This window comes from Megascapheus bottae, chromosome 12 (assembly GCF_031878675.1).
Source record: "Megascapheus bottae isolate mThoBot1 chromosome 12, mThoBot2.hap1, whole genome shotgun sequence".
In the NCBI taxonomy this organism is placed as follows: domain Eukaryota; kingdom Metazoa; phylum Chordata; class Mammalia; order Rodentia; family Geomyidae; genus Megascapheus; species Megascapheus bottae.
Genome location: NC_143520.1, coordinates 20,473,319 through 20,498,621, shown reverse-complemented (window position 1 = coordinate 20,498,621; position 25,303 = coordinate 20,473,319). Strand labels below are relative to the sequence as shown.

Below are 25,303 nucleotides of genomic sequence, written 5' to 3'. Positions count from 1 at the left end.
CTTGAAAAAATGCAATATAAAATAACTGGATCTTCAACAGCTAAGATACATGTTATCCACACTTTTAGTTTCCTTTAATTTTGACTAAAATTGATTCCAATATAACAAAATGTTGTAAGAGCTCTATTTTCCACGCATATCATTTTTGACTTATTTAATTTCCATAATGAAATTGCCACAGAAGTACTCTATAATCTGCCATACACTATTTATCTATTCATAGTCACCTGTCATCTATCTGTACCTATGAAGAACTTACCATGATAAGCTAATTTAGTATCTAACTTTAGTATGAGTCAACTTGTTCTTTCTCCTCATTTGTCTTATTGCTCTTCTATCTCAAACACTTACTTTCCACCCTTGCTGACCTTGTCCCCTTCCCGATACACATCTGTTGACACTCACTGTCTGCAGACTGAGAAGCAGGCAGCCCTGGAGGGTATTACCTTTGGTACACAACAGGGCAGTGTCTTCTGAGATCCCAAAAGAAAGGAAAGGCCCCTAGAATGCTTGAATTTCAAAGTAGTTCTGACTTATATCTAATTTTATTTAGAAGCAACATAAATCTTGGACTACTTTCCAATAGTTTATATTATGATAAAATGATAACAAGGGTTTAGCATTTAATATTAGGTTCATCATTAGTTTGTCTTTAACCATACCTATATTTGATCATGACAAGCATATTGTGGGATCTGGGGATTTAGGGAAAGGGCTGTACAATAGTGATGGGTTTTTTGTTTGTTTGCTTGTTTTTCCTGGTGCAGGGTAAAGTAGATAATTTCAACCAGGGAGACCCCTAGGGCCTTTCTTTCATTTAATACAGAAGCTTGCTTTTTAGCATACTTAGCTGCTATATAAGATTTCTTTTGTGGCAGGGAAGAAAAAGAGTGAATGGACAGTAAGCCTAAAACCACTTATCAATTATGATTTCTCTCTTGGTTTGAAACTACCTTTTAAAATCAGCTTTCTGTTTTGTGTCTGCAAGAGTCCACTTTTCTTCATAAAACCAAAAGATTTTTATTTTCTGTATTGCTGCTTTCCCAAATCATTCATGAATGTTAAATATGACTAAATCTTGGCAACTATGTGTATGCATTTCCATCTACAATTTGACTCTCTTCTGCTTTAATTCATTTTAAATATTTATTGGGTAGCATTTTCCATAAAGCACACTCTATTCTCTGTCCCAAGGCAAAACTGCCTTAATGTGCCATGTTGATTAAACATGGGCTTAGAAACTTTCCACAATCGCTCCTTTAAATCTAGGCACTTTGAAGAAGAGACAGAAATACAATGAACCACTTCAAGTCTAGATTAAAGGAAATGGCTGGCTTACAAGACGAGGCCCTGCCATGGGGTTCATTTATGTTCTACTGCCCCATCCCTACTACTTGAAAAAGTAGGGTCTAATTAATGAGGAGATTTGCCTTCTCTGCCTATTCCTGTCAACCTTACTTCAATTCATGGGGTCAGTAGTTAGATTCAAAGTCAGCTGATTCCATTCTTCCCTTTTCCTAGAAATCACATGCCTATTGTTAAGATGCTGGATCATTAAAAGTCACAACCACACAGCATCCGTGGCTGACTGTAGATGCCTCCTCTTGTAGCTCATGGAGCTGGATGAGCTCATCCTAATTACATGGAAAACTGAAGGTCAGTGCATCAAATTAATGCAGCAGCATATTTCAAAGGGGTGCATGACTTCCCCTCCCTGGTACAATTTGGTCAGTGAAAATGGGTCTCTCCTCCCGCTGCCAATATTGTCAACAGGCATTCAGCAGAGAACAATTGGGAGTATTGAAACATGTAATTAAGTACTGCTTAAAACTACTCTATTCTAATTAATAGAGCCAATTTGCACAATATGTAATCTTTTCAGTTCTTTAGTACAGTCCAATGGTCTTCAGTAAGCAGCTCTAATCTCCTCAGGCTCAGGGAAGAAAAGCTATTTTCTAACTCTATCCCTTTTAAAAAGCAGGGGCTAAATGCCAGCTAGTATTTTGCATGTTAACTCTACTGGTGCCAAATTTGGAATCCTGGCAAATTGCTAGTTGCTGTTGGGTTTCCAGCCAAAATCCCAAACAGGGACAAAACAAACGTAAGCAAGCAATAAGCTGGTATTGTGCAAGACAGAAACTAGGTGACATAGGAGACTTGGTTTTTAATAAACTGGGGGTCGTTTTGAAAGTTCACTTTATCATTTTTCTAAGGCCATGGTTTAGGAAATAATCAGTCACAAAAAACTTACCTTTGCATTTGTTTGTTGTCTTATCCAAAATTGCCTTTGTGGAGACTATTTTGCCATATCTGAAAAAGCAAAAGAAGAAGTTATAAGGAATTCTTATCAATGTCTAAGTCCAAAGAACATGCATATTTCTCAAACATCTGCAAGCTTTAAAGTACAAAGTGTTTTTTACAAAAGGGTAGGCCATGGGAATTCTAAATTTCAAACTAAACTGCAAAAAGGGAATTGCTAGGTTTCTCTTCTGAGTCTTTGGATTATAGCTTGATGTTTGGCTTTGAAGAACAGGTACTTACCTGATAGACTAAGGAGAAATAGGGAATCTGTACTCTACAAAAATATTTTCCTCTAATAACCCTGTTTGTAGTCAAATACAAAGAGAAATCCAAGGCCACAGAGCTATTAAAGTTCTCTGACCCACAGTCTTTATGAAACAGTAACTGTGGAAAAGCTGCCTGCATTATTCTATTTATTTTGGCACTGCAGACAGAGCTGCCTGGCTACAGATCACAGAACTGAGGGTGTGCATGTGTGTATGTTTAACAAATTTAATAGAAAAAAACAGGTGCCTTCTTATAAAACAAAATACTTTTGGGGGGCCAGAGGGACCGGTGCTGGGGCTTGAACTCAGGGCCTGAGCCCCATCCCTGATATATATTTTTTCAAGGCTAGTGCTCAACTACTTGAGCCACAGCTCCTCTTCTAGCTTTTTGGTGGTTAACTGGAGATAAGAATCTCATGGACTTTCATTCTCTGGCTGGCTTCTAACCCCCATCCTCAGATCTCAGCCTCCTGTGTAGCTAAGATTACAGGCATGCACCACCAGCACCTAGCTTAAACTAAAGTATTTTATACTTACTGGAACACACTTCTAACTCACTGATAATAATCAGTATAAGGGCCAGGTGTTGGGCCTAGTAGTAGAATGCTCAATTCCTAGGTACCACATACATAGAAAAGGCAGGAACTGGTGCTATGGCTCAAGTCGTAGAGCTCTAGCCTTGAGAAAGCCCAAGGACAGTGCTTAGGCCCAGAGGTTAAACTCCAGGACTGGTAAAAAAAAAAGTAATAATAATAATCAGTATAACTCTGATAATAATCAGTATATTAAAGGATGAGAATGTACTTGTGTAAAAGAAATAGACAATTGAGGATCTAAAACAATTACTGGGATTAAGCACTAACTTGATGAAGGTTTGCCTGAAAGTGTTCAAATTTCTTAGTGTGTTACAGAACTTGGAGAGAGGGAAAAATGAAGAATATTAAAATTTAGTGCACTGCTTCTGAAAATAAAGTGACAATGTAATTTAAATTTTCTATAAATCAACTTAACAATTTCCCTATTGGTTTGTGACTGATTTGGGAGAACTGAAGGAAGCTGTATGGCTCGGGATAGTTCAATGATAGAGATATCATTGGCATGAGCAAAGTATTGGGTTCTATCTACTCCTTCCTTCCCCCTCAGCACACACAAAAGGACAAGTGCTCGTGGTTCACACCACAATCTAAGGTTACAGAATCCTAGCTACTTGGGAGTTTGAGGTCATCCCAGGCAGACACACAAGATCAACTAATAACAAGTTTGGTGCTGCACATCTGACACTCCAGCTACATGGAAGGCTGATACATGGGGAGGCTCATACTGTCAGGCCAACCTAGGAAAGTGTTAAGAGTGCATTTCAATGGCAAATGCAAGGTGAGGTGATAATACACCTGTCACCCAAGATACAGTGCAGAATGCAAAGGTGGATTTTGGTTTAAGTGCAATCCTCGGCTAAAAACAGGAGCCTATCTAAAAAAATAAGGCATACCTCCCCACCACACCTGAAAAGGCAGGAGGTTTGGCTAGCAGTAGTGTACCTGGCAAGGCTCTGACTCAAACCCCAGTAATTCAAAAAGGCAAATGAACAAAACAATAACAAGAATCTTGACAGTTTTAGGAACTCTAAGTACCCAAGGAGCCTTCTAAACTAGTAAGAATATTGTAGACTTTTATTTTCTGTATTGAAACTAAAAAAAATATATTTGAAAAAATAAATGGCCTGAACCATTTCACTCCTTTCTTTCACCTAATTTTCTGTTTTTCCAATCTGTGTAATCATGTAGTCAAATGAGGATTAATGAGGCATGAAAATAAAAAACAATTCAAGGTTCACACGACTGTTACATTCAACAGGCAAAATGTTGCACAAAAACTTTCAATTCTCTATAGAGATTCTGAGGATTTGTAGCAATGTTAGCACAGACCACTACAACAGATAATTTTTAAAAATCTAAATGATTAAAAAAATCCCAAGTGATTTAAAGTCTGCCTTTTACCAAGCAGTTTTCTACGTAGATGATGTGCCTAGCACTGCCAGCATTCTCTCATTTGCACAGGTCTCCAATGAAAGCATTTTGAGGTTGCATCCCTGATGCATACTTTCCCAAAAGTAGAAAAGAGTTGATGTGAATCCACATTACAACAAGGGCACTGAGTGTCATGAGAATGAGAGAGGAGGTCCGAGGACACAGAAGACATGACCTTTTATTGACCATACAGAAAGCCATTTCCGTAGAGGTAAGGGGCTGCCCTTCTACTTCTGGCATTGCTGTCAGCGCTGAATGATGAGAAAGACATAGAGAAGGAGTAGGAACAGGGACAAGGCTCTGGAGAGCCATACCCCTTCTACTGGTGGCTTTTTTTTTTTTTTTGCCAGTCCTGGGCTTAAGCTCAGAGCCTGAGAACTGTCCTTGGATTTTTCTCAAGGCTAGAACTCTACCACTTGAGTCTCAGCACCATTTCTGGCTTTTTCTAAGTATGTGGTACCAAGGAATCGAACCCAGGTCTTCGTGCATGCTAGGCAAACACTCTACCACTAGGCCAAACTCCTGGCCCCTGGTGGCTCTTTTTGATTTCTGCTATAGATGATGATGGTCTCCTATTCCCTTCACCTGCTTTTCAGAGTTCTTTTTTTTTTTTTTTTTTGCCTTCTAGGTTCTCTTCTTCCTTTTTCACTGAGTACCTTTGTCAAGTTTACTATTTGATGATCAACCCTTCCTTTTCTTTGGGAATTGATGAATTTTCTCTGATGATAACCACTTCTCCTTCCTGGCTTTTGAAATCCCATCAACTCTTTGGGGCTTGTCTTTATTTCTTTCCTTCAAAACATCTTAATATTACCTTAAGATATACAAAGTCCCACCTTGTGCCAAATTCCATCTTTACCAACACCCCGAATACTTTCCCCACCCCCTCCTCCCTGTATCTCTTTTCCACTAGCAATGTCCCTCCTCCAGGCTTCTACCAAGCCAGGGTCAGCAGCATGTCAGTCATTCCTGAGTGTAGTCAGTCAACAACTCTGGTGAGTTTTATCTTGCTGTGTTTCTTCTGCCTAGACCTATGCAAAAGCATGGAAAAGTTCTCTCCACCTCTTGTCCTTCCAGGAGGACCTGCCTATGGTATTAATTAACCCCAAATATGACTTTGCATATGTTCCTCTCATCTGTCCATTAATCCATTCTACCCATGATCCATCTTAAAGGACTTACTCAGACATTACCTTTTTCTGGGAAAACATCTCTAATCTCTACCAGCATTTAGTTGGCTATTATATAAAATGATAGAGAAGGGATTACATTTATTGAGTTCCTACTTATGTTCTTGGCACGGGGCCAATTCCTCTGCATGATGTCATTTACTTTGCAATCTTATGAGGTAAATGTTATTATTCCCCTATTTGCAACATTGCCTGGAATCCAAATGCTCAAAAATTAAGTATCTTAAATTCTCCTTGATTTATCTTTGAAATTATTTTAAGAAGCAATAAATAAGAATAAAGCAATAAAAAAGAATAAAGGAGAAGAACAAAATCTATGAGTCTCTTCAATGGCATTGAAATTCATTATTTTTAAGCCCAGATAATTGATCTCTGTTTAAAATGTAAGAAACCAACATGTGTCTCATGACTGAAAGAGGGATAAGGTAACAGAAAGGAGATATTTCTGTAATGTGTCAATTCTACTTTCCATTGTGGTTTTCATTAAGATTTGTGAGTTAATATTGACAGACCATGATTTCCCAGAAAGTTAGAAGATGGCTTTCATTCTGTCCACATGGCTACTTCTTGCTGGCTTTGTACAAACAAGTGGGTCAGGAAACTGCTTATCTAGAGTCACCTGAGTGGTGCTGAAGGGTTTCCTCTTGTGAAACACCTTCTCTTTGGGGTAGTTCACTTATTTGCATCACTCACAGCCAAAAAAAAACTCCTACAGAAATACAGAGCCACTCCCAGAAGATGTGACACATAAATCATACAGGCCCTGGTTAACTCAGTAGGTGACTCTGTCAGCTTACTGTGGAATGGGATACAGAACCAGTAGTTATGATGGCATGAAAAAAGGGCCAGGGAAGATCTAGGCTAGGGGGCAGAGTCCTCTATCAAATGCTATCTCAAGGAAGAGTGACAGTCACCAACTCCCTCTGCTAGTTATAATTATAGTAAGATTTAATAATGGGAGAGGCATTTTCAAATACCAGTGTTTACAAAATACATAGGTATCTGGGTACAAAATTTGTAAAGCAACCAGATTTTTTTTATCTTCTCCTCTTCCTATCTGCACCATAATTTGTTTAAAAATAACCCTTTCAGAAAAGGGACAAACAGACTCCTCAAGAGGGGAATTTCACACTGTAACAACACCACTGAGGTACACACACAAAAATGCAAGTCATTGAATTTTATGGAAATAAATGTCTGTGAAGATTCTTTGGGTTTTTATTTAGCTTCAAAGTAACAAGGCTCAGACCACACAGCTCTGGATACCCAGATTATAATATTCTTTTGCTAAGAGTGGATAATCCACTCCAGAGGAGGCTCTGGCAATGAAAGGATAAAGAGTAATTAAGAGACTTGACTGAAGAATAATTAGAATTTCAAAGGGAGGGAGAAAAATAAGGAATAATACCTCACATTTAGCCCTGTTGGCCCAAGTGAACATGGCTGATAAGCCTTTTTGCTCAGAATCTCCTACAACTCCCTTAGCATTACTCACTTAGTCTTTTTTTTATCTGCTATGATACAGAATCAAATATAGTTTAGTTGGAACTTTCTAAAGTCTTCTCCTTTGTCTCTGTTCTTCAGTCCCTCATAAATTCTAGCTTTCTCATTAACTTAGTTTAATTATAAAAGTAATGCACATTATTATAATTAGAAAACAGAATAGCAGGTTGAAAAAGTAAAATTATCTGAAACTTGGATATGAATATTATGCATATCCTTATGAATTTTCTAGTGTGTGTGTGTGTGTGTGTGTGTGTGTAACTCCTCCCTTATTCTACTAGAAAGCATACAGATTCCCCAGGTACATAAAAGAGACTCTAGAGATTTTGCCAAACACCACCAACAGGTGGCGATAATGGTTGGTAAGTTATAACACTGGTCATTTCACTAGATATATTTAAAGTTTCATTTGCATTATTTGTGCTGAATTTTGAATATTTCATGAACATTACTATTAAACTTGAAAAGACAGTATAAAATTATTTTTGTGAGTATGCAAATAAAGGAGTTTTAAGTTTGACTAAGGGTCAGATATTGCTCAAGCATATAGGAAGGTGGCTTTATTTAATTTATTTATTTATTTATTTATTTATTTATTTCAGCAGAAGCTCTCCTGCAGAACGAAGAGGGAGCCTCCTACCCACCACTCATTCCATAAAAGATGTTAAGCCTTGCAAATGACAATAATCAGGGATAGGTTAATATGAAGACAGAAGTAAGAAAAAAGCCATCTGAAAGCTGATAATCAAGTACGTTAATTGAGAATAATAATCTTATATTTTCTAGCTGATTTAGATCAGTGCTTCAGTTTTCACACAACACAGTTCTGAGCAGATAGAATAGTATCCCCACTTTGTAGATGTGAAACCGGGAGTGGAACAAATCTACCGAAGGTTACAAAGCTAATAAGTAGCGAAGATGTAAGGCAGGAAGTTTGCTTTGGAGTTTAAAGGCCATGCATGTTGACAATAACAGAAACTTTGGTCACCAACCACAGATTGTTCCATAGTATCAAGGCAATTCCAATTTAATTCTGCACAGCTTCAAATGAAGAAAGGGTAGACTGTCAGTGTTAATGTCTGAGACATAGCTGCTGACACTCAGGAAGGAGTCACTTGCCTCTGAACTTACAGGATAAATAAAATACTGGTTCACCTTGGGTTTAGATTCATGATATAAATACATATCAATGAAGAGGAGTCACACTTTGCTCTAAAGCTTCAGAGAACTAACTCACTGATGTATTGCATATGGATGAATTTAAGTACTAAAAGCCATGTGTTTTATAGTTGAGAGTTGCTGAAAAAACAAAAGGAAAATCTATGTATACATATATAGCTATCCCCACATACATGTATCTCATGCACACAGAGTAGAAACTGTGGATGCAGTTTGCTAGCTTTTCTGTTGCTGTATTATTATTTTTTTAATGGCTTAAGAAGAAAGGGATTTCCGTCAGGCACAGTGGCTCATGCCTATAATCCTAGCTACTCAGGAGGCTGAGTGAGATCTGAGGATCAAGGTTCAAAGCCAGCTCAGGCACAAAAGGACCTAAGATTCTTATCTCCAATTAACCTCTAGAAAATGGGAAGTGGGGCTTGGCTCAAGGGTAGAGCTGTAGCCTTGAGCTGAAAAATTCAGGGACAATGCCCAGGCCCAGGGGTAGGACACTAGCCTTGGGCTGAAGAGCTCAGGGACAGTGCCATGCCAAGTTCAAGTCCCAAGACCGAACAAAAAAAAAAAACAAAAAAAAAGAAAGAAAGAAAAGAAAAAGAGATTTCCTAAAATTTGCTCTAGATTTTCTAACAGTGATGAGATAGAGGAAGGAAAACAAAGTATAAAAAAATGGCAGCCATTCCAATGAGGAAAATAGCCAGGTATGGTTGGACATGCCTGTAATTCTAGCTACTCAGGAGGCTAGATCTAAGGATCATGGTTCAAAGCCAGCTCAGGCACTAAAGACTGTGAGACTCTTATCTACAATTAACCAACAGAAAACCAGAAGTGATGCTGTGGCTCCATAGGTAGGGCAGTAGCCTTGAACTGAAGAGTTCAGGGACAGCATCCAGGTCCAGCGTTCAAGCACCATGACCAAGACCAACCAACCAACCAACAAACAAACAAAAAATATGACATCTATCTGTTTAGCTAATAATGAAGTTTGTTGGGGAATAAAGCCTAAAGTAAAATGGAAGTAAGAGAAATGTTTTATCCATTGTATGCTGAAATACTCCCTAACAGTGAAAGTTGCTTATTTGGCAATGAATTTCAAACTGATTCTATTAGGCTTACTTTTTCTCACTCTGACAATTTTCCAAGATATAAAAATATTAGGGGTGTAAAAGGTTACTCCATTTCTTTCATTTCCTTTGTTTTTGCCCCCTTCTGCTTGTTTTGGATGTGCCTTTGTTGATCAACAATTGCTGGCGGATAGAGAACAGGAAACTGTATTATATATAGTTAGTATCGAAGCCAAAATTTCAAGAAGGAGAATGCTTGGCAAGAAAAGCTACTGCAGAAAGAACTGAAAACCTGAACATGAGTGGACCACAGGAAAGATAAGTATCACAAGAAAGGAAAGTCTAAGTCAAGAAATCAACCCACCCATATTTATAGAAAGTCTTTTAGTATGCCCTTGTCCATACCAGCCTATGAAAAATGTATAAGGTAACACATCTGCCAGTAAATGGACAATACACTGGGGGATGAGAGGCATTTTTCCATACTAAAAACCGACTTAGTGCTAAAATAAAAATATGAGAATGTGCATAATGCATGCTCACCAAAGGAATAAGAAGCATGTTGGACAGGAGAGACTCAAGGGAAAACAAATCCAGGTGGCCTATGAAGGGTATGTGAGAGTAACAGAAACTAAGTCTGGAATGGTCCCAAGGTGGCCCTTTTGTTCCAGGAAAAGGAGAAAGGAAACAGAACGTGGCTGGAAATTTCATATCTGTGGAATGAAATGACACAAGCAAGATTTTAGTAAGATTAATGAAAAAGCTTATGCCCCAGGATTAGCAAAGAGAGTTGTCACATACTATTTTTTAGCCTTTTTCTTTGTGTGCTGTAGAAATAATGCTCATGGTTCAAGAAATTAAAATGGGGCAGGATGAGGAGAGAATTGAGGGAGAATGAAAAGGCTCCAAAGGGCAGGGGAGATTTAAGACAAAAGACATCTCTAAAGAAGACTTAAATGCTCATTGCTCTATTTGCCATCTGAGGAAAGGAATCGATGGTGTACAGCATTGAGAGCCACGGTATTTTTGAATTCGGAGGTAGGGAGGAGAAACCATCAACTCACTGATCTAAGCTTTCTGGACAGGGGCAGTGACTTTTGTTTAGCTCCAGTGACTAACTCCGACCCTCAGGGCTGGAGCCAAATGCAAGCTCAGACCATCCACATGTGGTCTCACATGGTCCCTCTTTAGCTAGACTGGCTGTCTGATAGCAGGTAAGTTAAAAATCACAGCTTTAGAACAAGCAGCAGGGAACAATATTTCGAAAGAGAATATATATATACAAATCCATTTTTTCACATGAGTTTTAAGACAAATGCTTCCTTTGAATACAAATGTAATTGGCCATTTGTACCCAGATTTGGGGACCAATGAGCCCTCCACTAAATTTTGAATCATACTCAGCAAGTAGCCTAATTATCATTCCTGGTGAAATATGTTGATTTGAAGAGTAAACAAAGGTAACAATTCATGTTTTTTCTCCCATACACACTTTGAACTAAAAAAGCTCATATCAAGTGAACATTAAAACTCATCCAAAATAGCCATACTCTGCCATACTCTGAAAAAATAACAGTCTCTCTTCTAAATGAAAACAATACCATAAAGCATTTTCTTTATTACAGATTATTACAGTGTAGTATCTAGTCTATGATATGCAATCAAGGTAAAATAGCTTTACACTATTTTATGGGTTTTTTTTAAAAAGCCCACAGCACATCAGAGGTCATTTACATTATTTATGTCAATATTTTTCAACACAAGTCATTGTACTGAAGCACTTAAGGGTATAGTCACAGATAGCTAGACCAAAATTAGTGTTCCCAAGTACTAATATGCCAGAAGAATATATTACACACTGAAAATGAAACCTAGGATCTTGTAATAAAATGTATATTATCAATCATAAAAATGAGCCCCGGGCCAGGAGTGTGGCCTAGTGGTACAGTGCTTGCCTAGCATGCATGAAGTCCTGGATTCAATTCCTCAGTACCACATATGTAGAAAAGGCTGGAAGTGGTGCTGTGGCTCAAGTGGTAGAGCTCCAGCCTTGAGAAAGACGAAGGACAGTGCTCAGACCCTGAGTTCAAGCCCTAGATTGGCAAAAAAAACCAAACAAACAATAACAACAAAAAATGAGCAACTCTTCAAGACTAACTAATATCTGGCATTTAATTATACGGAATGTTTTTTAAAAATTTCTGAGTTGATGAATCAATAGTGATTGGTCCTTTGTTTTCTTTCTTCATCAAAATCTGTACTCTATTTATTTTGTTCTGACAATCTAACCTTCATGTGTATGTGTGTGTGTGTGTGTGTGTGTGTGTGTGTGTGTGTGTGTGTGTATACACACACATTGTGCTTTATTCAGAAGGAAGACAAAGAGTTATCAGAGTTATTAAAGATTTGTTCTCAAGTGCTAATAGAGCATATGGCTAGCTTTGTGGCAAAGATATATTTGCTGGTCCTCAGAGTGATCTACACATAGCAGATATTCAGTACCTAATAAATGTTAGTTGAAAGCATTGACCTAGATAGAGTACCTATTCACATTAAACAACCTGCTGCAAGCCATTGAGAAGCATACTCTCCATATTTACTGTTAATTTTCAGAACAGTTCTTTATATCTTGTAAACACTCCACATGTGTTCAAGTAGGTAATATATTGTTTCTCCTTTAAGAAGTGTTTGGTATAGGAAATTAAGGAACATTGCAATGGTAGGCAAAAGGGAAATATTTATTCTGCCTTGGAAAATGGACATGGCCTTGAACTTTATCCCAATTTTGTTTATAAAAACATTAGAGGAAAGTTTGTGGAATTAAAAACAAGCAGCAAAAATAAATCTGTAAAAGATTAGGGACAAAATTCCAATTGATCATTTTTCAGGTATTTCCAAATCTGTTACACTTTTAAAATTAAATTAAAACTGGAAATTACACACTCATGTACACTCAAGCACAGCCAAAAACCCTACTTGGAGTATGTAGAAACTAAATGCGTTAAAACTCTGACACTGAATACTATACATGCTGCTTCATTCAAAACAAAAACAGCATGACAGAAAACAAGAATAAACATGTTCTCTGAGACAAAAAAAAATCTGACACTATTAAAATGGAGTGTATAAAATTACCTTAAAGTTTCTCAATTCAGATTAACTTCAAAAGCAGGAGTCGAATCACACAAAACGTTGGCTTTGATACAAAATACTGCACCAGTGTATTGATTTCCAAAATAGTTTATCCCTTTTTAAAGTAGGAAGTCTTCACTGCCCCCACAACCTTGGAAGGCCAGACTGAGAAATTATTGACAAAGAAAATAATAGGTATTTTACTCACTTCACCTCTAAGAAATCTAGGGCTATGGTGTAACTGTGTCACTAGTAAAACACATTTGAACTACAGAAGCAAGGGAATGCTGGGACAGTATTAAACTTAATTTCTCTAAGGGGAAATAGTAAGGAAGACAATTGCTTTGGAATACTGAATATTATTACCAATATTATTAATTTTAGTTAGTAGTGTAATTTGACTTGTGTTCTGGTGCTACTAGGCTGGCACTCTACCACTTTAGCTATAATATAGCCTGGCTTTTTGCAGGTTAATTGCACTGCAATTATCCAGATCTCAGCCTTCTACAAAAGGATTATAAGTGCAAGTCATTAATACCTAACTTATTTTATTTCAACTAAACTTAGAAAATTATTTGTTCATGAGCACAGAATGTGGGAGAATAAGTTTGGTTAGATAAGTGGATAGAAAAATAGATGAATAAGTAGTGGGTTCAGGATAGCCAATGTACAGTTAACCTAGAGCAAAGCCTCTAGTGATACATATGTACCAAAGAGCTATGTTCTTGGTGTGTGTGTGTGTGTGTGTGTGTGTGTGCGTGCTTGTGTGCATGCACCATCCTGCAACTTGAACCAGTGCCTGTACACTGTCCTGAGCTTTTCCACTTAAGGCTAGTGCTCTGCCACTTGAATCACAGCTCCACTTCTGTTTTTTTGGTGGTTAACTGCAGATAAAATTCTTAGAGACTTTCCTGCCCGGGCTGACTTTGAATCTTGATCCTCAAATCTCAGCCTAGGATTAGCTCAGCCTAGGAATAGTTGGAGTAGTGTGTGCCACTAGCAACCTGCTTGACTAACACTTAAAAACAAAACAAAATAACACATTTTCATCAACAACATACATCAATGCAATAACATACAACCAGCAATAATCGGTATTTATTAAATATATGAGTCCCTAAGCTAATAGGAATGGTGAATATAAGGTGTCAGATTAATAATTTGAAATTATTTTTAGCAAACTAAGATACTTAGCCAGTGCAAACACAATAATATTTAACGTAGAAAAATAAATCTTATGTAAGTTGTAATGGGGAAAATCGATTTCACACATTTTAAAAAAATCTTAGCTTGTTCACATATAAATACCTTTTTAAAAAAATAGGACTAAGCGAGTCGCGGTGGCTCATGCCTGTAATCCTACTCAGGAGTCTGAGAGCTGAGGATCACAAGTCAAAGCCAGTCCATGAAACTCTTATCTCCAATTAACCACCAGAAAACCGGGAAGTGGGACTGTGGCTCCAGGGGGAGGACAGAAGCCTCGAGCTGAAGAGCTCAAGGACAGCACCCTGAACTTAGGCTTCATGGAAACAAATAATATGACATCTAACATAGAAATAAATAGCACTCTTTTTGCTCAATATTTTCCAATGTTACAGTTATGAGTTGAATTGTGTGTTTCGGCATCCTAAGACTAAGGACCTTTGAATGTGATCTTATTTGGAAACAAGGACTTTGAAGGTATAAAAGTTAAGATGATGCCCTTTGGGAAAACGAATCTATTATGACCAGTGTCCTTGTGCAAGGGAAAAACCAAGCACGAAGATGTAAGGGAGGCCATTGGATGATGAAGGCAGAGGATGGAGGGATGCAGCTGCAAGCTAGGACACTAGGAATTGCTGAACATCACCACAGTCAGTTAAAAGGGAGAAAAGATTTCCCCTTTGCACTGAGGCCCCCAGATACCTTAAATTTGGACTTCCAGCCTCCAGAGCTGCAAGAATATAAGTATTTCTTATCCTAAGCTATCTGTGTTGTAGCATTTGGTTGCAGCTTCCCTATCAGACAAATAATAGCAGTATCTTGCCTGTATGCAAGGTCCTATATAAACTTGTTACTTTTCATGCTCTATTTCATTTCCTGCTCTGTAAGATGCTACTTTACCTGGGAAATTTAGAGCCATTCAGCAAAACTTTGCTTAATAACACTCTCCAGCACCATGCAACAAGCTTTATGTGATCCTTCCTGGCTAAGCTCCATGATGCCTCTGTACTGTGCCCACTACATCCCATCCACATTGCATGTAGCACAATTCTGCATTTGCTGCTGCTATCTCCATGGCTGTCAGCCCCATTAGATGTATATACCATTGAACGGTTTGATTTCTCTCTGGATATTAGACATCGATGTGGTGCCTGGGAAATAATACACATTTGAATTACAGAAGAAAAGAGTGCAGGAATAAATGAATGCCCACAGCTTGATCTCGTTGAATACTTTCTGTACTGAGTCTACCTTCCTTAAATTTTCCTAGGAGCATTTTCAAAAGTGAGCTTTATATCCCAAAGGAAAGAACAGGTGAAGGTCCGGCAGGTGCTGGCTTGTGAGGGGAGTTTTCTTTGTAGGGAAAAGAGGTGGGATTTTTCTGCCAGAATTTGTGGTGCAGAGTGAGGGCAACTTCAGAGCTCATAAAACAGATCAAGGAGAAGAAAATCACCCAGTGGATCAGTGGTAAGCAGGAAAGAAACAAACAAAATAAAAACCAAGTAAATTTGTAAAGCAAAAAAAAATCACTGTAAGCAATTATATACTTCTGAAAATTTATTATCATATTAAACTTGCCTTCTTTATGAGAGATAGTGCTTGTCACAGTTCATGTTCCTTTTGACAAAACAGAAATGTCACTCCACACTTGGATCTAAATATTAATTCTTTTTGTTTAGCTTGTCAGTCCTTAAAATTCAAAAATCTGGCTAAACACTACAATATAGCAGGTTGGTAAGCAGGGAGTTGGAATCTATTCTTCATGAAATAGACTTAGGCCGTTGTGCAGTGGCTCATACCTGTAATCCTAGGTACTCAGGAGACTGAGATCTGAGGATTGAGGTTCAAAGCCAGCCCGGGCACTAAAGAATGTGAGACTCTTATCTCCAGTTAATCACTAGAAAATGGGAAGTGGGACTGTGGCTTAGGGGTAGGGCAATACCCTTGAGCTGAACAGCTCAGAGGCAGTGCCCAGGCCCAGATTTTAAGCCCCATGACCACAAAAAAGAAAGAAGAAAGAAGAAAGAAAAAAGGAAAGAAAGAAAGAAAGAAAGAAAGAAAGAAAGAAAGAAAGAAAGGAAGGAAGGAAGGAAAGAAGGAAGGAAGGAAGGAAGGAAGGAAGGAAGGAAGAGACTTAGGAGATAAAGGTCAATAAAATTAAGAATTATAATACAGAATTACTGATCAGAAGATTCATGGCAAAATATCTTAAATGACCACACATTAAGCATTTTTTTCAAGCTACCATTTCAGACAAAATCAGCTAAATAAAATATTGTAAAAGTAACCATGTGGCAAACCCTGTAAGAAAAACAAACAAACAAACAAAGAAGGATAAGGCTTTGACAGCTCTCTCCAGGATTTGGCTGCAGAGGATGAATTAGCAGTCATGGCTTCGGCCCAGCACTTCCTGCCACCATCCTGCTGAAGCGGCAGAATACAGCCTGGCTCTTCTATTTCCTGCTTCCTTTGCTGCTTTTGATAAGCACTGACTTGCACTTGCATATTAAAAAAAAATCAGGATAAAGTGAATCTAGAACATGAGAGGATAGCTTTTATAGACTCTTCGAAAGGTTCCTTATGCCCTGAAAAGAGTAACTTTCAAAAAGGAGCTAAAATCCTTTAGTAACATTCGGATCTTAAAGGCATGGCTTCAAAGAATGCAGCCAGGGAGTTTCATTTTATATATATATAATATATATATAATATATATATTATATATATAATCATTCTCTTGTAAGGGACATGACATCTTCTTTAGAATACAAGTAAAATAAAAGACACAGCCTAAAAAAAAAAAATCAAGTCTCACTTCTTATGTGTCCAGAGATCAGCTTACCAAAATGTCTGTTTTCTTGAACTTGGTTCAGGCCCATTCAGACCAGCCTAGAACCATCCACAGGGTAGTGGCTGTTCCAAACCACATCCAGAGGAAGGTGATAATTGCCCCCCCTTCCCCACTTTAACACTCAGACCTACACTGGGCTCTCTAATTGTTCTAAGCCCTGCATGTTTCCTCTTACAAATACCTTGATTCAGGAAGGAAGCAGGAGATGATCTTCATCTCTAGTTCACTTCACAGACCTGACTCTCAGGCAGGTACAGATAACAACACAGGACTGAAGGGTGTAGGTTGTGGACAGAAACAAGCACCTTGAGCTCCATTAAATGGAAAATCAAGTTTCCTTCTAATGGCTGGGCATAAAACACAAGAGATATTCAATCACAGGGGGATCAAGGACAAGCTGTGATGGGAATTCAGGAGATGACAACAAAGCAGTCTTTCTAACACCAATAGATACTTTAGAGAGGTGAAGTCATCACCTCTCCATTCTGAACCTGTGTAGCAAATCTTAAAAAAGGAGACATAAAATGAATTAATTTGGAAGACACAAACCTGAGTGGTAGAACACCAATCACTGTAGCATGTGTCCTAAGAGACTCACACATCTCTGTTTCAAGAATGATTATTTTGAGAACTTGGTTCTATAAATACATTTGTTCTTTTCAGTGAGGAAATCCTTCTTCATTACTATTCACAGAGCATTCTTCTATGGTAACAAGAGATTCCCATTTTTCTGATCAGACATTATTTAAGAGATCTGCAGAAAATAGGACCTTTGGTCATCCACAAAGTATTTTTGAGCAAACAAATGATGATTAATGAAGATTTTTTTTTCCTGTCTCTGTGACTATGGAAGCAGTAAGGGTAAGAACTGGGAAGGAGCCATGACACACACACTTTACTTCTATGATAAACGTATAAAGGCACACTCACATTTGATACTTTATAAAAGCTTCCATGTGTGCTTGCCCAAGCTGTGGCAGCTAGCAAAGGAAGTACAATTTGTCATGTTTGAGAGAGTAAGCCAAGTCAAGGCCAAGGGGGAAAGCACCTCATCTTTCCACTGTTCTGCAAACATAAAAGAAGCAAGCAAGAAAAAACAAACTAACAAAAATAAACAAAAAAACAAATTCCTGGGTTATCTGGTAAGTCTTAAGAACAAAGGAGGGGTCTGAGTCTGGTTTCTCTTGGAGTAGTCACTCCCATGACAACCAGAAAGGAAATTGTTACTCTAGGGAAACTGTATGAGTGTATGTGTGTATGAATATGTGTGCTGATACTGTAGCTTGAACTCAAGGCCTCTCCTCTGTTTTCTTGCCCATATCTGTGTTTTTACTACTTGAGTCAAGTCTCTCACCAGGCTTTTTGCTGGAAATGGAGTCTCTGGCTTTTCTGCCTGTGCTGGCATAGAACCATAATCCAAATCTTAGTCTCCTAAGTAGCTAGTGAGTACTACAGGTATAAGCCACTTAGGCCTGTCTAGAAGAGATCATTACTAGGGTCAAGAGGGGATACTTGACCTGAAGAATGACAGCACTGGAAGTCAGCAACATGATTGTCTTGTTTATGGAGATGGTACTAAGTGGTTTGTTTCAAGCCCCAGATCCAATGCTTTACTCACACATTTAAATCACAAGTTTTATGTTTATACTAATAGAACAGGGCCTTGAAGTGATTTTGGGGAAGAAGCAACTCCCTCAAATAATATTTGAGTTAAATAAAGCTTTCTATATACCTAAGATTTGTTCTGAATAAAAGATATCTACGTCGGTAAAAGAGATGTTAAGAGCCTTTATCACATTACATAATGGAGCAAATAATGATTAAAATCTGTCCCAACCAACCCTGCAGGAGAGAAAGAGAAAGAGTTAGAATCTATAGGGTGTAACTTCTGCAAATAAGTGCAAGTAAAGAAAAAACAAAAGAATGATTCCAGGAGGAACCATTTGAGATTGAATAATCTATTACCTGAGAAAAGGGAGAGAGAAAATGCATAAGATATCATTTTTTGAAAACATAAATAGAAACAAAAAAACCTATATTTCTAAATGTACTATATTATCAAACAAATGAGCCATGTTTAGCAAATGCAAAGGTGTCACCAGTATCACCAGCTCTACTCAGAATGTATAGAATTTGCAGGAGAAAAAAAATAGTGATTATGTCCGGGAGGATCCAATTCATCTATTGGCCAAGTGACTCTGCTCTTATGATTACCACCATACAGCAAACCCAGACATGACAATTGCAGGACAGTCACATCCCAGGGAACTGTTCAAATGCTTGTATGAGGGAAGTGCTAATGTGCTGCCTACAACTGCAATGATCAGTTTCTTGGCATAAACACATTTCCCTCTAGCTAAATAAAAAGGAGGAAAGCTAAAATATGTTCAGAGATTTCTTTGTCATTTGTTCTCAAGTTCAGAAAACACTGAACAGATTTTTGTAAACTCTTGGTTAATTGGACTTGCAATCCTGATGTAACTGTATCCCTTGTAGCCAGGCCAATTAAAAACTTCCCAGTTGAGAAGGATTCTTTCCCTCAGGATTTTCATTATGTACTTCTAAAACTACAGGTGATGCTAACTTCATTTTATCTATGGACTGGTTCCCATAAGATTCACCCTGAGGGTATTCCATGAATCATATTTATTTCTTATGATCTTTATGGTTCACAAAGAGGAACCGACATTCATGAGCAAATGTACTTTGGAATAGTGATTGGTCTAGTTCTGAAAATACTGTAAGTTAACACAAACCTTTACCCAATGTGGTAAGAATAAGAGTCATAAGGTGTCATTCATCATTCTCTCCTATTATCTTACACTGAGTAGCCCATGTCATATTGATTTCCCTTTTCAAATAGAGACAACATGCTATTGAGCCAATTGGTATAGATACTAACAACAATTACAAACAGATTTTTAAGAAAAGATTCTCGGGTTGGAGAAAAAACATTGTCGAAATAGACATACATCTCTGGTAAGAGTAAATGGGTCATACCCACTGAGCAATTTGGCAATTGATAGCAAAAACTTTGAGTCATTTTCCTAAGAAAATTACAAACAATAGGCAAAAAGACTTTGCTACAAGAATTATAGAGAAAAGTTCAAACAACCTAAAAACCAAGTAAACTACAGAATGTCTGGGGAATGGAAAAAATGCAACTAATGAAAGAGTCTATGTCTTTGTTTCCATGAGACAAATTCAGGCCTCCAAGAAAAATAAAAATAAAAAGACAAACAAGATACAGCATCTTATGAGATACATGTACCATTTCTTTTCTCCTGAAAAGCCAAATCGGTGCCATCCAACAAAAATAGAATGCAAACCACAAATGCAACCCACATATGTAATTTAAAATTTTCTAGTCACCACATTAAAAATAAAAAGAAACAGATGAAATTAATTTCAATAATATTTTCTTTAACCCAGTATGTCCAAAATATTATCATTTCAACATGTGAGGAATATAAACTATCAATGAGTGGTTTAACATTTTCCTCCCAAGCACTTGAAATCTGGTGTATATTTCCCATCATCGGCACATCTCTATATGAACCAGGCGTATTTCAAGTCCTCATTGGTGTGCAACTCCTGGCAACTCCATGTGTTATGTCTTATTGCCTCTTTCACAGTTTAACAGTTTCCTTCCCATAGAAAACAGCAGTTTGGCCTCATTTTAATCATGGTGAGACTAGTCACTGGCTACTACTTGAGATTGTTTATGGTAGTTGCTTTCAAGTGGGCAATAATTAGGGCAACATATCAGCGTTGGCAATTCTAGGCTCTTTTTTGTTTTTTGTTTCTTTTTAATGTTGGGTCTATGGGAGATAGGGCTAAGAAAGTCTAAACAGCCAGATCTACTTGTAAATATACAGAAGCATTTCTTTTTCCTTTTAATTTACTTGCTAAAATTCTGTAGCTAATCACCCAATGAAAATGAAGCCTGGCATGGCAGAATAATACATCACTGATTGTGCCTTCATCATTTCTAACTCTTGAGGCTAAGAATGCACAGTGTCCCGTAAACTCTGAGTAGCATGAATTACTTATATGACTTGAGATCCCATGGCCGAATAGTGTGATTTTATTTGCTCAGACTCATTTTTAAGAAAAGCAAAAACTAAATCAAACAGAAACCCAGGGGCAGCCACCTAACTTAGTTCACTATCTAAAACAGGAAACTAAATAAATTTAAAGGTAATGAACCTTGTATACCTAACATCTCTATTTGTTTCAGATTTCACATTGTAACCAGGTGCTACCGCAGGGCACTAGAAAAGCAATCAGGGCAGACAAGAGGACTTGAGGCAGCTTTCTTGAAATTCAGGAAAAGAGACTGTATAAGAAAATGGCAACTTCTCAGTAAAGGATAAAGGGCTCAGTAAAGTGCAAGAAGGATTTCAGCTTCCCTTAAGTGTCTGGACAGGCACTGATGTGCAGGTGCCACTGTCTCTAATCATACACTGGGTGCTGGGAACAATATTCTAGCTGACCCCAGAGCAGTGAGAGGCTCTGGAGACAGCAGTGAGCTTGATAAACAGGCACAAGCTCCTTCAGATAAGGTACCTTAGTACCAAGAATGTCCTTAGTAACGTGACAAAATGGTGATAGCCTTCCTAATGGAAAAGTAAAGCCAAAATGAAACTATATAGCTGGAAACGTCAAGCAATTCTTAACATATAAATAGATGACAAATTTCATAAAAATTTTTCTATACATTTTTATAATGAAATGGTCTATCTAATAATATATAGCTAGGATAGTTAGAGCCTACAGATCACAACCTTTTCATTCTCTGTTTACCATAGTGACAAAATACCATAGAACAAAATACCATGTTGGATATTAAAAGGTATAGTCCATTCTATTGCCCATCTAGATAAAGTACATATGAACATGAATAGTAATTGTAAGCCAAATTCTTTTCACAACCAAAAACTGATATTTCCTGTGTATTGGGAAAGCAGCCATCATATCCTGCTGTCTGTCTATCATCTGTCCATCTGTCTGTCTGTTCATCCATCCATCCAACTACTCACCCACCTACCTGCTGTTTTTCTCTCAAACACATTTTAATCTTAGATTTTAATCACAGATAAAGAGTATGTCTTAAAAAAAGAGGTATGTTTATATATTTCGATGTCCTCTGTGCAGTCTATCACAATGCCTTTTATATAATATGTGCTTGATAAACAATGATTGGCTTTTAACATTATGAATTAAATTTTGAGAAGGAAGGCAGTGGTTATGGGCAGAGATGATGGGACTGGCAAGGAGCACTGGACACATTCTTGTGGTCAGAAGAAGGCAAGGGAGGGAGGCAGTCTTGCTGTGTGTGCCAGGCTGCCCACCTGTGATCTCACTCCAACCTTAGAGCAGGCATCAGAGAACCCACTTTACCATGCCAGAAAGCAAAAAACAAAACAAAACAACAACCAAAAAAACAAACTAAGCTTGGGATCCTCTAACTGTGACAAAAGCAGCCAGGATCTGACCAGATTCTTTCTATCTCCATGTCATATGGTGAGAAATAGCCAAACGCCAGCTGTACAGACTACAGAGGAAAATTATATTGTATTTGGTCCAATTAGATGGTCACATTTCCTTTTTTCCTTTATCTTGTCTTTTCCATTGAAACTAGTTTATTTTCAATGTAGACAGCATCAATCCTAACTTGTGAAGACAACATAAATCCTAACTTGATTACCAAGCTATTTTTAATAATATTCTGTATAAAACATTTTCCAGGAAAGCAAATATTTGAGCTCTTATCCTCTAAAGTTTATGATAACTCTGATGTGCTTAATAGTTTTTCTTATGCTTCTGGCATATTTGGAAACTATCATATCAAAGCTATGTTAATGCTCTATAGTCAACTGTGGTGACCTAAAAGTTCTGTAAATTAATATTTGCATACTGTCAGGGAACACAGTGACATGTTTGTTATTTTGTAGAATGTCTCTAAATTAAAAAAAAAAACCCTTTAGTGAGGTAGTTAAAGTTAGGCTATTTTACATGATTCTTTTCTTAATGCAAGGAAATATATTTTAAGGCTTCTAATTCATTCTTGTATTTCTGGTATGTTAACCATTGTCAGCTGACACCATGCATACAATATCTCACTACTAAGTGACCATGTCTCAGAAGTCTCTTAATTTTAGTGCTGATGTGTCCATCATTCTTCATTCTTTGTCTTTGTCTATCCATGCAGAAATTTGGTGTTTTGCCCTGAAGTCCTTAGTGAATGAGTTATTGTTATTTTAATGCACACATTTTAAGTATCCATTGTAGAGTGATAGACTGTAGATTTTTAGCTTGTTCCTTGTATTTTGCCAATTCTTTGCGGGTGTTTGTTGCTTTTCAGAGAAAATGGTAAAAAGTAACATTTCCTTTGTTATAATTTATTGATGAATCAACGCTATCAAAAAAAATGCTGACCAAAATACTTAAAAAGCAGCCAGTCATTACAAAACATCTCTGACCTGTTCAACCCCACTGACAACTTTTTTTAAAGGAACATCGCTAAGTCCATGTCTTTATAATGGATATGTAACTCTAATTCATCTGAAGGAGAATTTCTCCAAAGACACTCCCTGGAAGCCAGAAGCTTGCTGTTAGTGTTCTAAGGCATATTCTAGTAGCAGCAAGAACTCAGCAGCTGACATCAGGGTACACAGGGGAAGAGAAAGAAGGAGAGAGCCCTCCCAGGAATGAAAAGTCATAGGAAGCACCAGCAGCAACCCAGCAGGAAGAAATGGAGATGACTATGTCTTTGTAATATAGATAAGCTATAACTACCACCCAGAAACAAAACAAAATGAACAAAGCTTTCCTTCAGGAATGGTGGCTTACACCTGTAATCCCAGTTACTTGGGAGGTAAAGATTGGGAGTATGGAACCCAGCCCTATCAAAAATTCAGGGAGACCCTCATCTCAATGGATAAGCTAGATACAACGATGTATGCCTGTCATCCAGGTATAAGTAAGAGAATTGTGGTATGAGCCAAGCCTGGGCAAAAATACAAATATGGCAAAAGCTAAAGGGTTTGAGTAGGAGGGTCAAGCATCTGTCTACTAAGTATGAAGCCCTGAGTCTAAACTCTAGTACCATGAAAGAAAGAGGCTAAACTTTCAATTTAATCTTTTAGAAAGCTGGAGTGCTCACAGGTATAGCAATGCATATTTAGAAGAAAACATGAAAGTGCTTGCTACTGTAAAAGAGTATGTAAATCTAGAGAGAATAATTAGACCTTTAGCCAGACTTCAGTACCCAGTTACTTCAGAGGGCATCTAATTCCCATGATTAAGTTGTGTTCAGGCATGCCCCCACTTCAGTTACCATCTTCCCCTTTTATGAAACAATCTGTTATATTTTATATTACAAAAAGGCAAGATTTTCCTTAGAGGATTTAAATACACACACACACACACACACACACACACACACACACACACACACACACACTCACGTACATCAAGTGTGTGGGTCATGCCTGCAATTCCAGCTGAGTCAGTAGAATTGTGAGTTCAAGGCCAATCTGGATGATACAGTGAGACCCTTGTCTCAAAAACAAGTGTGTGTGTGTGTGTGTGTGTGTGTGCGTGTGCATGTGTATATGTACATATGTTTTTGTAATATGAATATACATGCATATCTATGTACTTAAGTATATGTGAACAGATCAGTGAATAACATTTCTTCCATCAAAGTTAGGATAATGATGAATATAGAATTACTCAATGTTTTTCACTTAATATTATAGTGAGTTTTTCATATTGTTAAAAATTCTTCAATAGTCTACAATAGTGCCATTCACGGTGGCTCACACCTGTAATTCTAGCAACTCAGGAGGCTGAGATCTGAGGATCAAGGTTCAAAGATAGCCTGGGTACAAAAGGACCTCAGACTCTTATTTCTAATTAATCACTAGAAAATGGGATGTGGGGCCTGGCTCAAGGGTGAGGCAGTAGCCTTGAACTGAAGAGCTCAGGAACAATGCCCAGGACCAGGAGTAGGGTGGTAGTCTTGAGCTGAAGAGCTCAGGGACAGCGCGAGGCCAAGTTCAAGCCCCATGACCCACCAAAAAAAATAATCTGCAATAGCTATAATGTATGTTGATAGGCACTATAAATTCATAAATACTTCTAAATACTTTGGTTGTTTCCAGTTTGTAGTCTCACTGACAATGCTATTATGCATGCACTTTCCATGGGGTCTCCAGACTCATGGTATCTCTCCTCCATTCAGCATCTGAGGAGAGAGAGATTCAGGCTCAAGTATTTCCAGTCTGACTCTAAAGTTGATTCCCTGCCACCCACTACAGATACAGGAATCCTCCTTCCTGATACCCCAAGAAGCCAAGGCAACCCTGTCTTCACTGTGGGGCAAAAGAGCTCGGAGGAAAGCACAGCTGAGCAGACAAACTCTGAATCTAGTTATACTGCCATACGAAAAGAAGTATGTGTGAGGACACTGTCTCTGAAGGTCCTAACTAAGGAGTGGCAGGGTCTTTGAACTGTGCCACCATCTTCATTCATTTGAACCATCAAGATGCACTTACCTGTCCATGTAATTTATTTCATATTTCAA

General features: G+C 37.8%; 1 protein-coding gene across 9 annotated transcripts in view; it reads right to left on the bottom strand.

Moving 5' to 3' along the window:
- Positions 1 to 25,303, bottom strand: part of Rbms1 (RNA binding motif single stranded interacting protein 1) — a 230,786-nt gene that overhangs the window by 47,861 nt on the left and 157,622 nt on the right. For all 9 annotated transcript variants that reach the window (XM_090342756.1, XM_090342754.1, XM_090342761.1 and 6 more), the window contains exon 3: positions 2,252 to 2,310. In XM_090342756.1, the coding sequence (XP_090198882.1) occupies positions 2,252 to 2,310 (59 nt within the window). The remainder of the gene's footprint in view (positions 1 to 2,251; positions 2,311 to 25,303) is intronic.